We start from the raw sequence: 15000 nt of genomic DNA, 5'->3' as shown, positions 1-15000 counted from the left end.
CAGCTTGCACAGTGCATCCCCTCAGCATGCAATCAATGCCCTGCTTGAGTACTATGCAAGTGTATGTAACGTTATGGTTTGCATGCCGGGCATACCTACTTGCTGCATGTGTAGAGCATAAAGACTTAGTCACATGACCTAGCATGGGGACTGGCATTAGTGCTGACCCGAATTTGCTAGCAATTCTTCTAGCAAAATATCGAAGAATTTTGAAAGGGAATTTGCTGGCAAAATGGAGCAAAATATCGGTGTGTTGGCTGGGAATTGGGAGATTTTACACATATACGGTGCACATGACTCATTTCGGCACAATTTTACCAACACGTGACTCACTTTTTCTCATTTTTGCCAACACGTAACCCACTTTCGGTCAGTTTTCTCACACGTGACACAAATTTTGGAGCAAAAAGGGAGCAAAATATCGAGTGGCCTAGCAAAATGAAAGCAAAATTTCGACGATGCACGAGCAAAATTATGCCGCAAAATATCGAGATTCAGCTGGCAAATTCGGGTCAGCACTAACTGGCATGCATTGGCATGGGAACTGTCACATGACCTAGCATGGGAACTATCACATGACCTAGCATGGGAACTATCACATGACCTAGCATGGGAACTGTCACATGACCTGGCATGGAGACTGGCATGTGCATGTGCTGAGCACTCACTCTCCTGTGCAGTGTTGAATGTGTCCCATTGAGCACCCTCACCACTGCAGGGTGGGGTGTTACCTATGCTACAGTATTGTGTTTGTTTTCCCAGTTTCTCATGCATTGGTTGTATTTGACTGCTTCTGTTGTTTTTCTTGGCCAATCTAGCGCACGCCAGGGTGCAAATGACGATCCCAGCGTCAAGTTTGTCCAGCAGCAGTCCTACGAGGACGAACTGATCGAACGTGTTCGGGTTGTCCACGACGCCTTGGCTGAGGATGCAGACAGGGTGAGTGTATGGGCGTGTGTGTGTGTGTGTGTGCGTGCGTGCGTGTGCGTGCGTGTGTGTGTGTGAGCGTATGTGTGTGCATGCGTATTGACGTATGTATATTGTATTTTTTTAAGTGTTCATTTGCGTTGTAAACTGTACAAATGAAGGAGAATTGATTTTTTTCACCACGACTTTGGCTAAAGCAGCCATGCAGCTCTTCACTGAGGTTTGTACTCGCGTTGTTCTCTCTTTGATTTCCTGTTTGTTGTCTTAGATCTGTGACCGCTGGGACCGGCAGAGTTATCTGGAGGACAATGAGATCGAACCGGCACCCAGCAAGGTACTGTGCCAGTGTGCGGCCAGTGTACGGAAATGTCAGATTTTCTTCTCCCGTAGAATTTTCCACCTTGTTTCTCCTTCCTCAAGCAGAAACAACAAGAGTTCAGCCGGCATCAGCAAGCCAAGAAGAAAAGCACTTGCTGAACTCTGATTGGCTGAGGGCGGTTGACCAATCATTTCGGGTGTGGAGTTCAGAGCCAGGATAGGCTGTGACAGTGCAGACCGGCACTCACCCACACTATCACACAACTTGATATCATTCACATCCATTGTAATTTGTAAATGACGCCAATCCACCCCGGAATCACGGCTACCATTCTGCTTCAGGGTTTGCGAAGGCCGAGTGTTCCGTTTTTCTTGTGTCCGGTTTTGCCGTCACCGTCTCTGCCTTGGCTTCGGTGGCTGCTGCTGCCTCCGCCGCCGCCATTGTCCCTGTTGAAGCTCAGTTTGCTCTAGCTGTTGTTGCAATTGTTGGTGTTGCTGTTGTAACTGTTGCTGTTGCTTTTGCTGCAATGGCTGCAGTGGTGTCTATTGTTGTTACAGTTATTGTTGTTGTTGCAATGGTTGTTGAATTGGCTATTCTGGGTGACTGTCCTACAGGAGCAGATCCGTGCCCTGTTTGACTTGGTGCTTGGGTTCATTGAGCACTCCGACTACAACACCCTCTACGCTAAACTGAGTAAGGCCTGATAGCTCTGTTGCTGCTGCTGCTGCTGCTGCTGCTGCCGCTGCTGCTGCTGCTGCCGCCGCTGCTGCTGCTGCTGCTGCTGCTGCTGCCGCTGCTGCTGCTGCCGCTGCCGCTGCCGCTGCTGCTGCCGCTGCCGCTGCCGCTGCTGCTGCTGCTGCTGCTCTGCACCTACCCATCACTACAGTCATGCTGTGTGTGAGTTTAGATTACTCTACCCCATGCCCCAGTGTGCAGCCGTGTGCATGCATGCATCTCTCCTCCATGCATGGCATATGGAGCAGTCTCCTCCATTCCACACATGTGCACACACACACGCACACACATGCACGTACGCACGCACGCACATGCACACGCACACACACACACACACACACACACACACACACACACACACACACACATTTTCACATGCACGCACATACACACACACGCACACACACTCTCTCTCTATTTTCACGTGCACGCACACTTACATGTAATGTACCTGGATGAACATCTCTTTCCTACATGACCTGCGAGCTGTACTCCACAAGCCCCGGACTACTGGCTACTACAGTCCATTCATTGGAAACTGGCACCCTAACTTTTTCGTGTCTCCCACACATATTTATCAACCATAAGTACAGCTGCAGTGGTGTCTTCGACTTCATTCTCCCACACATAGTTGTAGATATCGTGAAACCAAGAGTACATCCTGCATTGTGTGACCCGTGCAATTACTCCTTGCCACATTTGAGGCCAGAAAAGTCCAAGAACAGGGAAATAGAAATTCGGCCAGGTTTTACAAAATTGGGACAGGTATGCCATGGCAAAATGTATGGAGAAGCAGATCCAAAGCCCAGATTTTTGAGATTTAAAGTGTGTTTTTGATCCTCAATTCGGCTCAAATCAGACTTTCAAAAGCCAGCGGGCCAGTTTCCGATGAATGGACTGTAGTAATTTTTGAACTAGGCTGACATTATTTCATCCCTGTTATTCTTTATCCTTTGTTCTCACGATGGCGACTCCCCTCATTACGAGCTGTTGGTCCTGTTGTTGCTGCTGCTATGTTTATATAGAGGAAATGCGGGATGATATCAATGGCGGCCATTTTTTTCTTTGTGCGTTGGAGACGTCGTTGGGCCGCTTTACCGATGCTGTAAGTTGATGTTCTGCTGTAGCAATGGTAGGGGAACTTCCCTGATGTTCATTGTGTACTGGGGTACATTTATTTTAGTTTATTTATTTATTTCTGCACCTCGGAGCATGTCAAGACAGCCGATTGAATTTAGGAGAGGGTGAGACCAACCACGGAAGAAGGGAAAAAGAAAGAAAAGAAAAGCACGTACACAAAAACATGTAGCTGGGTGTGATCTGCTGTTGTCATTCGTTGCTGCTGCTGCTGCTGCTGTTCCTGCTGGTATTCCTGCTGTTGCTGCTGCTGTTCCTGCTGGTATTCCTGCTGTTGCTGCTGCTGCTGCTGCTGCTGGTGCCGATGCTGTTGGTGTGTTCCTACCTGTGTATTTCTAAGTGGTTTTCAGCCTACAGGCAATGCCAACATGTCATGTTGTGGTGTGTTGTTCTTGCGCATGCTGTCTCTGGCGATATTGCCGCTAGATCCAAGAGACGGTGAGGGCTCAGCCACATCCTCTTCACTGGAGGTTCAGCTTCGACGCGTTTGCAAAGGAGGCGTGCAGTGCAGTGTGCTGCTGCTTGAAGGGCCGTAAGTGTTCTCGCGCAGGCGTGTGCCACTAGTGCATGCAGGCAAAGCTGCTGAGGACGCACACATTGCTGCTCTATGAAATCTGATGGAAAGTATGCGCCGTGTGTTGTACAGCCCTGGACTTGTGCACACTGGGCTGCGGAAGGGTGCAGGGCACAAACTAGACTCGCGCGGTCGGATTTCATTAAGCAGCTCAGCACATGTATACAACCATGTTGGAGGCGATGATGACGGATGTATCTTATGCTGCTGTTCTTGATGCTGCTGCTGCTCTTGATGCTGCAGATGCCTGCGTGCCTTGCTTATCGTGTACGTGTGTATGCTGCTGTCTTTCTTTTTATTACTTTGCTGCAGTTGACCCGCAACTTGTTGAAGCGCGAGGCGGCTTTACTCGTTCTCTCCCGCCACCTCGGAAAGCGGATGAAGAACCAGCGGCAGCAGCAGAAACGGAGGCAGAGAAAAAGGAGAGGAGAGAGAGGGAGAAGAAGGAGAGGAAAAAGAGGGAGAAGAAGGAGAGGAAAGAGAGGAAGAAGAAGAGAAAGGAGAAGAAGGAGAAGGAAGACAAGTAAGTGTTGCAAGTGAATAGAAATCTCTTGAGGTAGTAATGGCTATGCACACACACGCGCACGCGCACACACACACAACAATACAATACAACACAATACAATATGCCCATCCGGAGATGATAGCAGGTCCCGAAGGGCCAGCAGTGTTCAAAGTCACGAGCAGAATCGGGTGTGGCGAGTCAAGTCCTGGCGACGGCGATAGCGCTTTCCACAAGTGCAAACGAAGTCTAAGGTGACTGGCTCGGTCGGAGGAATGGTGCTGCATGCTGATCTCCACTCCACTCTGTGTGTGTGTGTGTGTGTGTGTGTGTGTGTGTGTGTGTGTGTGTGTGTGTGTGTGTGTGTGTGTGTGTGTGTGTGTGTGTGTGTGTGTGCATGTGTCTGTGTGTGTGCGCGTGTGTGTGCATGCGGTTGTGTGTGTGTGTGTGTGTGTGTGTGTGTGTGTGTGTGTGTGTGTGTGTGTGTGTGCGTGGGGGGGGGGGGGGGGCGTGTGTGTGCGTGTATGCATATTGGTGTGTATGCGTTGTGGGTGGGTCTATGTGTGTGTGTGTGTGTGTGTGTGTGTGTGTGTGTGTGTGTGTGTGTGTGTGTGTGTGTGTGTGTGTGTGTGTGTGCACGTACGTGTGTTTGTGGTGTGTATATGTGCACAGAGAGCAAAAGACGGAAGGCCTGGAGGGTCATGTAGCCACCCTGGTGGCCATGCAGTCGGTGTTGGCATCTCAGGTGGAGATAGTACGCTCCCTCAGTGAAGGAGCTGCTGCTGCTTTTGCTTCTGCTGCTGCTCCTTCTGCTGATGTTGCTGCTTCCGGTGATGTTGCTGATGATAGCTCAATTTCTTCTGCTGCCTCTGCCAGTGCATCGGCTGATGTCTCTTCCGTCTCCTCAGCTGACACCTCTCTTAGTGCCTCAGAAAATGTCTCCCTCAGTTCCTCAGCTGGTGCATCTCCCATTGCCTCGGCTGGTGCCTTTCCCAGTGCCTCGGCTGGCTGTGTGTAAGTACCCTGGTCGGTATTCACATCAGCAAGTCGGCTATGCTGGGTGTGGATGATGTCATAGCTATGCTGGGTGTGGATGATGGCATAGCTATGCTGGGTGTGGATGATGTCATAGCCATGCTGGGTGTATGGATGATGTTCAGGTTGTGGCTTGCATGATCCTGCTCACGGTCTGTTTCTGTATTTTTTTAAGTTCTTTAAAATGACTTTTTTACGCTGCTGTGCGCATTGCCATCACCGAATGTGTAGCCGGAGTTTTTTTAGCGTGTGTGTGTGTGTGTGTGTGTGCATGTGCGTACGTGTGTGTGTATATTATGTGTGTGCACGTGTGTGCACGTATGTGTTTCTGTTGCTGCATGTCTGTGATGGAGCAGGCGACAACCCGGTACGCCAACGCAAGGTGAGTATTGCCGGTGGTACAGCATGATTGTCTGCGTTTCCCTTTCTCACTCATTGCTCCCCGTAACACTTGCCTATGCAGGCGGGCCGTAACACTTGCCTATGCAGGTGTGTAATTCTCGTGTATAGTCAGAGTAGTCCGGTCAGCACACCAGCAAACGACCTAGTCCTACACGTACTGCAGAGTGGGAATAGGCAAACATGGAAACCATAACTAGGTTGCCGGTGGTACAAGGTCACCGCACCACTGTGGCACAGATGTGCTCTGGAACATGGTCACCACACCACTGTGGCACAGATGTGTGCTCTGGAACAAGGTCACCGCACCACTGTGGCACAGATGTGCTCTGGAACATGGTCACCACACCACTGTGGCACAGATGTGCTCTGGCATCTGGTCACCACACCACAGAATGATGTGAGAGCTACGCTCCTGAATACGCTGCATACCAATACTGGCCGGCGGCACTGACCAATACTAACCATTAGAGAGTCTACCCAGTCATCGCCGGGCTAGCTGGCTGCCAATGTAACAACACGTTCCCCATCCCTATGACAAAATGTGTGGAGAAGCAGATCCAAAACCCATATTTTTCAGTTTTCAGTGGGTTTTGAGCCTCAATTCGGCCAAAATTGGGTTTCAACAGCCGGCAGGACTAGTTAGGATGAATGGAGTGTATGGAGTGTAATCTCAGTGGATGGAGTGTAATCTCAGTGGATGGAGTGTATGGAGTGCATGGAGTGCATGGAGTGTGTGGAGTGTATGGAGTGCATGGAGTGTATGGAGTGCATGGAGTGTATGGAGTGCATGGAGTGTATGGAGTGCATGGAGTGTATGGAGTGCATGGAGTGTATGGAGTGCATGGAGTGGGTGGAGTGCATGGAGTGGGTGGAGTGCATGGAGTGGGTGGAGTGCATGGAGTGCATGGAGTGGGTGGAGTGCATGGAGTGCATGGAGTGCATGGAGTGTATGGAGTGCATGGAGTGTATGGAGTGCATGGAGTGTATGGAGTGCATGAGTGTATGGAGTGCATGGAGGGTATGTGTGACTGGTTTACACGTAAGAGAAAGGTGACTCAGAAAGAAGAGCAGTATTGTCAGTCCCGTGATCAGTCCTGTATTTGTATTTGTATTTGTATTTGTATTTGTATTTGTATTTATGGATTCTCCACAGGCCTTAGCCTAAATCGAGGGAGTCTCCGTCCCTCTGTGCAAAGGCCCAGTCACTTTCCTCTTATGTGTTGCTTTTTTTACGGGAATCGAATGCCCGTTTATGATCGTTATGGTTGCCAATTACATCTGACGTCGGTCAGTGTCGTGCTGTGTTATCGCATGAGCTGATTGTTAAGTTACTGGTGGTATTGGTGGACATTATAGCGTAATTTGTAGTTCCTTGGTCCTTTTTTCTTTTCTATAAATTACATCTTAGCTCTGATCTTCTCGTAGGCAGTGGATAACGTATGGACAGAAGTGCTTTTGCCGAATTTTGCAAGTGCTGGAATGGTGTTGCAGTGTGCTGTCTGTTGTCATCGTAAACTGGAGGCAGGTAACATGTTAAAGTGTGATATCAGTCTTATCACCTTATATGGTATTGTGTATCCATGTGTGTGCATGTGTGTGCATGTGTGTGCATGTGTGTGTTTGTTGTGTGCGTGCGTGTGTTTGTCGTGTGCGTGGGTGTGTTTGTTGTGCGTGCGTGTGTTTGTTGTGTGTTTGCGCAAACGCAGACAAGCATGTTCTATTCGCAGATGAGCAGCTGGAGAGAAGAGTAGTGCCGAGCTCCGGTCTGGACTCGGACCTGCAGCAGTGGTTGGTGCAACACGACGTGGGACAAGAAGTATTCAATGCAGTAAGTACTGGCTCTGACCACACTGAACTCGTTATACTGTGTACTGTGTACCCTTGCAGTCCCATCAGGTATTTAGTACAGCGTCTGTCATGAGGAACGTTTTATAGTTTTATACTCCTGGGCCTTTCTCATTTTCTGTGCGATGTGTGTGTGCGTGTGCTTGTGCATGTATTTGTCTGTATGCTGCTGCCATTGTTTGCGCCCTGGCTGCAGTTTTCCTTTCATGAGCTGACCCTGAGAGACGTTCTGTCCTGTATGAAGCGATCTGATCTCGACGCCATGGATCTGCGGTAAGTCCCTTCTCAGTTCTGTGACCTCATGCCATGTACTGCTTGTGTGCGTACTGTGTGCATACCGCACATTACCACGTATTCAGCGCCATATCCTGACGTTGCATACGGCATGCGTGCCCACATGTTCTTTGCTGCATACTCAGTACTTGCACACACACACACACACACACACACACACACACACACACACACACACACACACACACACACACACACACACACACACACACACACACACACACACACACACACACACACACACACACACACGCACACACACACGCGCGCGCGCGCACATGCACACACCCACGCACACACCCACACGCACGCACACGCACACGCACACACCTTCCTTCCTTCCTTCTTCCACTGCCATGACTGGCTATGTGGCCCCATACGGGGCAGACCAGGAGACGTGTTGTCCACCGGGCGGGGACGCCATACTCAGCGCGCGCGGGCCGCGCGAACAGCGATACACTTGTGCCTCGCAATATCCTGCGGCCGACGAAAACTGCGCGCACAAGTGCCACAGATGAGGGGCTTCGCCACAGGCTCCATGCGGGACTGGACAATAGCGTCGACAGCATCACGGCAGGTGACCCGCCATCCCTGTCGATCTTGGACGATGTCACCAAGCTGCTCCAGAGGAACGCCAACAGCCATCAAGTCGCACTTCGCGGAGTCCTTCCAGCGCTTACGGGGTCCATGCGGTGGACGTTTGGAGGGTAATGCGCCGTACAGCAGCTGACGAGGGATCCGATCTGGCATGCGGGACACGTGGCCAAGCCATCGAAGTCGGCGGACTCTGACTTTATCCGCGATCTCCTCCATATCGCCCCACATCCTGCGAACCTGGAGAGAGGAGATGTGCTCCTCGATCTGCCGGCCACGATTTATCTTCAGGATGGAACGCACGCACTGCAGGTGAAAGGACTCCAGGCGACGGACATCACGCTGCCTGACGGTCCAACTCTCAGATCCATAAAGAAGGACCGCCAGGACAGTCACTCCATACACGATGCGCTTGATGGCGATGCTGAAGTCATCACTGGCGAAAACCGACTCCCGCAGTGTACAGAACGCACCCGATGCAGCAGCAACTCGCCGAGACACATCAAATGAGCTCCGGGCGTCTGGCGTAACATGACAACCGAGATAGCGAAAGGCCTCAACGTGGTCAACAACACCATCCAAAGGGGTCTGGTCGGCATCCACAATACCAGCCCCAGCCGCCATGAATTTGGTCTTGGACATATTGACACTAAGGCCAAACGCACCAGCTACATCCCTGAACGAGGATAGAGCCCTCTCAGCACCAGCATGCGTAACTGCGAGCAAGGCTGAATCATCCGCAAACTGACACTCCGTCAGCCGAACTCTGCGATACTCTGCCAATCTGGTGTTGAAAAGCCGCTCCCTCCGAAACTGGACGAGTGGGATCCCCAGCTCACCATCATCAGCAATCACGCCACGCCATCTCTCGAAGACTGCACACATGTATAGGTTAAACAAAACTGGGGCCATAGTACAACCCTGCCGCAAGCCATTCTCAACCCGAATCGGTGCAAGCAGGTCTCCACCCACACGAATACTGGCAGTCATGTCGCTATGGAAGGAACTGATGATGGTGATCAGATTCCCTGGGACGCCAAGTCTAGCCAACACTCTCCACATAGCACTCCGCGGAACCGAGTCGTACGCTTTCTTCAGATCGATAAATACAGCGAAACCTTTCGTGGCATGTTCGTGCAACTTTTCCAGGATCTGCCGCACAGCAAACACCATATCCGAACAACCACGGCCCCTGCGGAAACCACACTGCGAGTCAGGCAAGCACCTTTCTCCGAGAACCTGCAGACGATTGGCAATCATGCGAGCAACTAGCTTTCCAGCCACATCCAGTAACGATATCCCACGCCAGTTGTCGCAAGACCCCAGGTCACCCTTCTTGGGGATGGGGACGAGGATAGCATCAGACCAATCCTGTGGAACGCTGCCAGTCTCCCACACCACCCGTATCAGTTCATGCAACCTCGCAATCAGGGTAGGGCCGCCGTACTTCAGCATCTCCACAGATATCTCGGATCCGCCGCATGCCTTGCCACACTTCATCCCTCGCAATGCACGCCAAATCTCATCACACTCAGGCACGACACCAAGCTCCGTCATAACCGGCCGCTGCTCGATCGAATCCACTACCTCCAAGTCGTAAGCACTGGCAATGTTCAGAAGGCCATCGAAATGTTCACGCCACCTTCCACCGGTGGCCTCTGCCGTGTCACAGATCTCTCCTTGCTTGTTTCTGATAGCAGTTGCTGCACGGGGACGCATACCACCCAAGGTGGTCTTAATGTTACCGATACACTCCCAACCGCTCTTCGCCGTCAAGCCAAACCATTCACAATCCTTTGCCTGTCTCAGCAGCCAGTCTCGCTTCAGCCTCCGCATGGTGCACCGCGCCGCACTACGAGATTTCTTGTACAAATCCAGATCACTGGCCTTCCGCGTTGACATCCAGGTTGAGTAACAACTGTCCCGATCACGGAGTACCGACTCTATATCAGTGCGCTTGTCTGTAAACCATTCTGGCTGTCGGCGCCTCTCCCGACCCAGGCAGTCGCTGGCAACGTTGATGGTGGTCGTCCTGAGGGTACTCCACCACTCCTCGATGGACGGATTCGGGGTCCAAACCTTCTCCAGCTCAGCATCCATGCCCTTGGAGAATCTCACGCGCAACCTCCATATCCTCCGGAGCACCACTACGCAGGCGCGACACAGCAATGGGTTTCGATCGCCCAACACCATTGCGGGAGACATGTGAACTGGGCAAGGCACCTAGACGATATTTCATGCCTAGAAACTTATGGTCAGTGTCGCATTCCGCATTACGTATTACTTGGCAGTCCAAACACTGCGACCGATGTGCCTGTGGTATGATGCAATAATCAATACAGTGCGGGTGCTTGTAGCGTGGATGAAACCAGGTATGTTTATGGATTTCCTTCTTCTTGAATAATGTGTTGCATACAACAGCTCCATTTCGTGCCAAGAAATGAGCAGCTCCTCTCCTGCTGAGTTCATACGACCAAAACCATGCTGCCCCCGCACGTCACTCCACTCATCATCCACCTCGCCAACTCCAACTCTAGCATTGAAGTCACCAAGAATGCAATACTGGTCTGACTTTGGAACGCTGTCAATGAAGGTCTGCAAGCTGTCATAAAACGCAGTTTTTTCAGCGCGCGGTCTGGCGAACGTCGGTGCATATCCGACGGCGATGTGAATACACAACGGCGAACGGTTCCGTCCACACTCGAACTTGACCCTGGCGGAAACCAATCTCGAGCTGTGCCCCTTCCACTGCGAGCCACCGCGAACAAATGCGTCCCTGCAACGACCGCGCAATACAATTGCAACTCCTTCACCCCGCCGCGCCGACTCCCCATCAGACGGAGTCGGACGGCCACTCGCCAAGACGAGACAGTCGTCGACTTGGTAGGAATTAGTTCCAAACCAGAGGGTCTCCTGAAGTCCAACGACGTCCATACTGTAGCGCTGCAGCTGCCGGCAAACAAGATCGATTTTTCTCTCCTCGCGGAGTTGTCTTTTTGAATTTTTGATATTTTTTGAGGCAGTGTTCAAATCGCCGTCCACGTTCACCAAAGTTCTGACGTTCCACGTCCCCATGGACAACACAAATCTCCTTGCTGCTGGTGCACGTTGCGAGCCGAACTCTAAGCGGGGGTTTGCAGAGCCTCCGCGCTCAGGCGGACGAGGTTCAGTACGAGTGGTCACATCGGAAGTGACCATGGTGTCGACACTGATTTATTTCCTCGCCCGCGACGACAAGATGTACGTCGTCTTGTTCAGCGCAACCTATCTAATGCTCCTGTCACCAGGGCTGGCTCTGGCCTTGGCCAGAAGCCAGCCCGTGGCTGAAATCTACTTGCAGAAGACGGAGGAAAAAAATCCCCAACCGTCACTCAACTCAACAACTCAGAACCACACACACACACACACACACACACACACACACACACACACACACACACACACACACACACACACACACACACACCTTCCTTCCTTCGTCCACTGCCACGATTGGCTGTGTCCCCAAACGGGGCGACTTGAAGGAGTGCTGTCTTCGGGACGCGGCATGAGGCCCTGCGAATCCGGCAGGACGTGAACGGCTGTTTCGCTGTTTGTTTTTTGCTTTTGCGGAGCGACGGGAGGTGCAACTACCGTAAAGTACCGCCAGAGCGCCCCACCATCTCATCCTTTCGTGGTCGTATTGTGGAGGTGGTCTGCTGTCTGTAGGTCATACGACATGAACCTTGTACACATATTGCACGTTTTGCAGTCAATCCGTACCTTCAAGAGGACACAAGCTCCACACAAAACCCTGCCAAGTGTGACCTTAGTACACTAAGATTCTCACATCGTACACACTTCATTGCACTCTGCCATACGATTTTCCTTTCTCTGGCTGTAAAATCAAGGTGGGGCGCTCTCGCGAGACGGGGCGCTCTGACGGTACTTTACGGTATGTCTAGCGACCGCTGAAACGGCGTGTGCAGACCATACACAGGAGTGGCTTCACGGCAGGTTGTACACGAGAGCATACCACGCTGTAGACTCCATCCTGACACCTGGTTCTCCACTCAGACCTATCATCTGCTGTGTCAAGCCGCTCATTCATGCCAATGGACACCGCCGCCAGGTCATGTTTGACTGGGTCTTTCCACCTCTTCCGGGGGCCATGTGGAGGTCGTTTAGACGGCAAGGCACCAAAAAGCAGTTGGTGGGGAATACGGTCACCCATGCGAGCCAGGTGGCCCAGCCATTGGAGACGACGGCGCCGGACCTTGTCAGAGACCTGCTCCATGTCTCCCCACCACTGCCGTACCTGAAGGGTTGTCACGTGCTCGTCCATCTGGCGCGCCCGATTGATGCCCAGGACCATGCTTATAGATCGCAGGTGAAACGACTCCAGACGCTGGTGATCCCGTTGCCTCGGTGTCCAGTTCTCAGCACCATAGAGGAGTACCGCCAACACAGTGACTCCGTACACAACACGCTTGAGACCGATAGGAAACTCGGAATTCGCAAACACAGCCTTCTTCAAGGCGCCAAATGCACCCGAAGCTGCGGCGATCCTGCGAGAGACATCAAAGCTACTCCTAGCATCAGGAGTGATCTGGCAGCCAAGATAGCGAATGCTGTCCACGCATTCGACGGTTCCACCCAAAGGCAACATATCCGACGCCACCACACCAACGCCCATAGGCATGAACTTAGTTTTTCCCAGATTGACTGACAGGCCAAAAGATGCTGCAACCTCCCGAAACGTGGTTAAGGCCCTTTCAGCATCGCCGTAGGTTTTGGCGAACAGCGACGAATCGTTCGCAAACTGACACTCCGTTATAGTCGCTCTGCGACACTCTCTGAGGCGTGTATTGAACAAGCAGTCACACACACACACACACACACACACACACACACACACACACACACACACACACACACACACACACGTGCGCAATACCTTTGCCTTGAAATGTGTGTGGTCACATGCTGTGTTGGAACAGCACGAATGCACCACACCAGGGGTCAGATGTTCCACTTGTTCAATTTTTTTCATTTGAATGCCTCTCCTAAAGCAAATGGATTCTTGTTGGGGGCGTCTCCTATACAGTGAGAATACATCAGTGGAGTGTCGAGGGGAAGAGATGAACCAGAGCAACTTGGCGCTGTGCTGGTAGGGATCGAAGGTATCGAGCTCAGCACAGGCCTGACCGGAACATTGTGCTTTCCGTCGCCGTCATGGTTGTGGTGGTGTACACCAGGAGGGTGGCACTCCTTGCCCTTGGCAGACACTTCCCAGCCAACAAGAACAATTGCATGTGTTTTTTCTGTTTCTTGTGTTGGCTTTCTTAGCGTTGGTCCTAGGTGCAGGCTCTGGCACGCAATTAGCACACACCGAACAGAGGTCAAGGAAGAGCAGGCCAAGAGGAGTGCTTTGCCACGCCAAGAAGCAGCCTAATCATTCGCGCCGCAGGACCCTGCTGCCTCTTCGTCCGCACCGCAAGACGTCGCTGCCTCTTCGCCCGGGTCACGAGATCCCGCTGCCTCTGCGTCCGCCGAGCAAGGGCCCCGCCATCTCTTCCGCTACGTCTCAACCCGCGCGCAAAGTGTTTTGTTGATCGAGCTAGCTGTGTAATGGCGTGTACCTCTCTCTCTCTCTTACTCTAGCAGCAATGTCAGGTTGTCATCATCATCATCGTCATAGTGATGTGACTGGGTAACTATCATACAGCACACTAAGGTGATGTCGATGCTGTTACACCGGTACCTGGTCACCAGCGTCAATGTCAACTCAGTTCCGACTGCCCTCCACCCCTCTACATACATGCTGGATGCGGCTGACACCATTACACTGGGACTAACCTAAGAAGTACGCTCTGCCCGACATGCTCTTGTCTGTTTGCGCGCAACATGCATATGTCCGTGAGAGAACGCAGCCAGAGCCTCCCGGAAACGTCAGTGCCGGGGACTTCATTCGGTTGCGCGCTCCACTTGCCCGCGGCAATCGGGGCTAAAAGCAAATACTGTGTGTGTTATGTTTGCCTTGTAGAGCTACAAAAACTATTGTTAACGCGTGATTCATGACGCTTGAGAACCAACGTTCGTCGTGATGATCGCTTGCCTCGTTTTGTTCCACCCGAGCCAGTGACGTGTGACCAGTGTGCTTGTCCTGGACGGTGGCCGCTATGCTTCTTATGCGAGCACGGTGCTTACAATCATCGTCTATTCCTTTTATGCGTGCAAGTCATGCAACAATTTGAGCTCCATCTTGTAAAAAAAAAAGAAGAACCAGTTGTTGGCATATGACTCCTGTAAATATACTATTGTTCTCATTCTACAAGTAAATGTAGCCATGCGTATTACGGTATGGCACTGCTTTCTGTTGAAGTGTTTCTGCACGCGGTTATGACCTTCGTCATCATCAGCAGCAGTAGTAGTGACCTGCCTGCTGTTCTATCATCAGCAGCTCTGGCATGCCTGCTGTTCTATCATCAGCAGCTCTGGCATGCCTGCTGTTCTATCATCAGCAGCTCTGGCATGCCTGCTGTTCTATCATCAGCAGCTCTGGCATGCCTGCTGTTCTATCATCAGCAGCTCTGGCATGCCTGCTGTGGTATCAGCCCCTGTACATTTGTATCCCACGTTCTCCGCTTTTATATA

The 15000-nt window shown here is 51.7% G+C and overlaps 1 protein-coding gene across 2 annotated transcripts in view; it reads left to right on the top strand.

Moving 5' to 3' along the window:
• LOC135810348 (mitogen-activated protein kinase kinase kinase 15-like) overlaps positions 1 to 15000 on the top strand; it is a 64240-nt gene that overhangs the window by 48911 nt on the left and 329 nt on the right. For both annotated transcript variants that reach the window (XM_065323849.1, XM_065323841.1), the window contains 11 exons: positions 819 to 939; positions 1196 to 1261; positions 1861 to 1939; positions 3007 to 3086; positions 3545 to 3650; positions 4005 to 4215; positions 4867 to 5208; positions 5586 to 5611; positions 7338 to 7459; positions 7673 to 7749; positions 13693 to 15000. The exon at positions 13693 to 15000 is cut by the window's right edge and continues 329 nt beyond it. In XM_065323849.1, coding sequence (XP_065179921.1) covers positions 819 to 939; positions 1196 to 1261; positions 1861 to 1939; positions 3007 to 3086; positions 3545 to 3650; positions 4005 to 4215; positions 4867 to 5208; positions 5586 to 5611; positions 7338 to 7459; positions 7673 to 7749; positions 13693 to 13798 — 1336 coding nt within the window. In that variant the 3' untranslated portion in view covers positions 13799 to 15000. The remainder of the gene's footprint in view (positions 1 to 818; positions 940 to 1195; positions 1262 to 1860; positions 1940 to 3006; positions 3087 to 3544; positions 3651 to 4004; positions 4216 to 4866; positions 5209 to 5585; positions 5612 to 7337; positions 7460 to 7672; positions 7750 to 13692) is intronic.

The sequence above is a fragment of the Sycon ciliatum genome, chromosome 1, assembly GCF_964019385.1.
Source record: "Sycon ciliatum chromosome 1, ocSycCili1.1, whole genome shotgun sequence".
Taxonomy (NCBI): domain Eukaryota; kingdom Metazoa; phylum Porifera; class Calcarea; order Leucosolenida; family Sycettidae; genus Sycon; species Sycon ciliatum.
The sequence above is the reverse complement of the archived record's forward strand: the minus strand, read 5'-3'. Positions and strand labels throughout refer to the sequence as shown.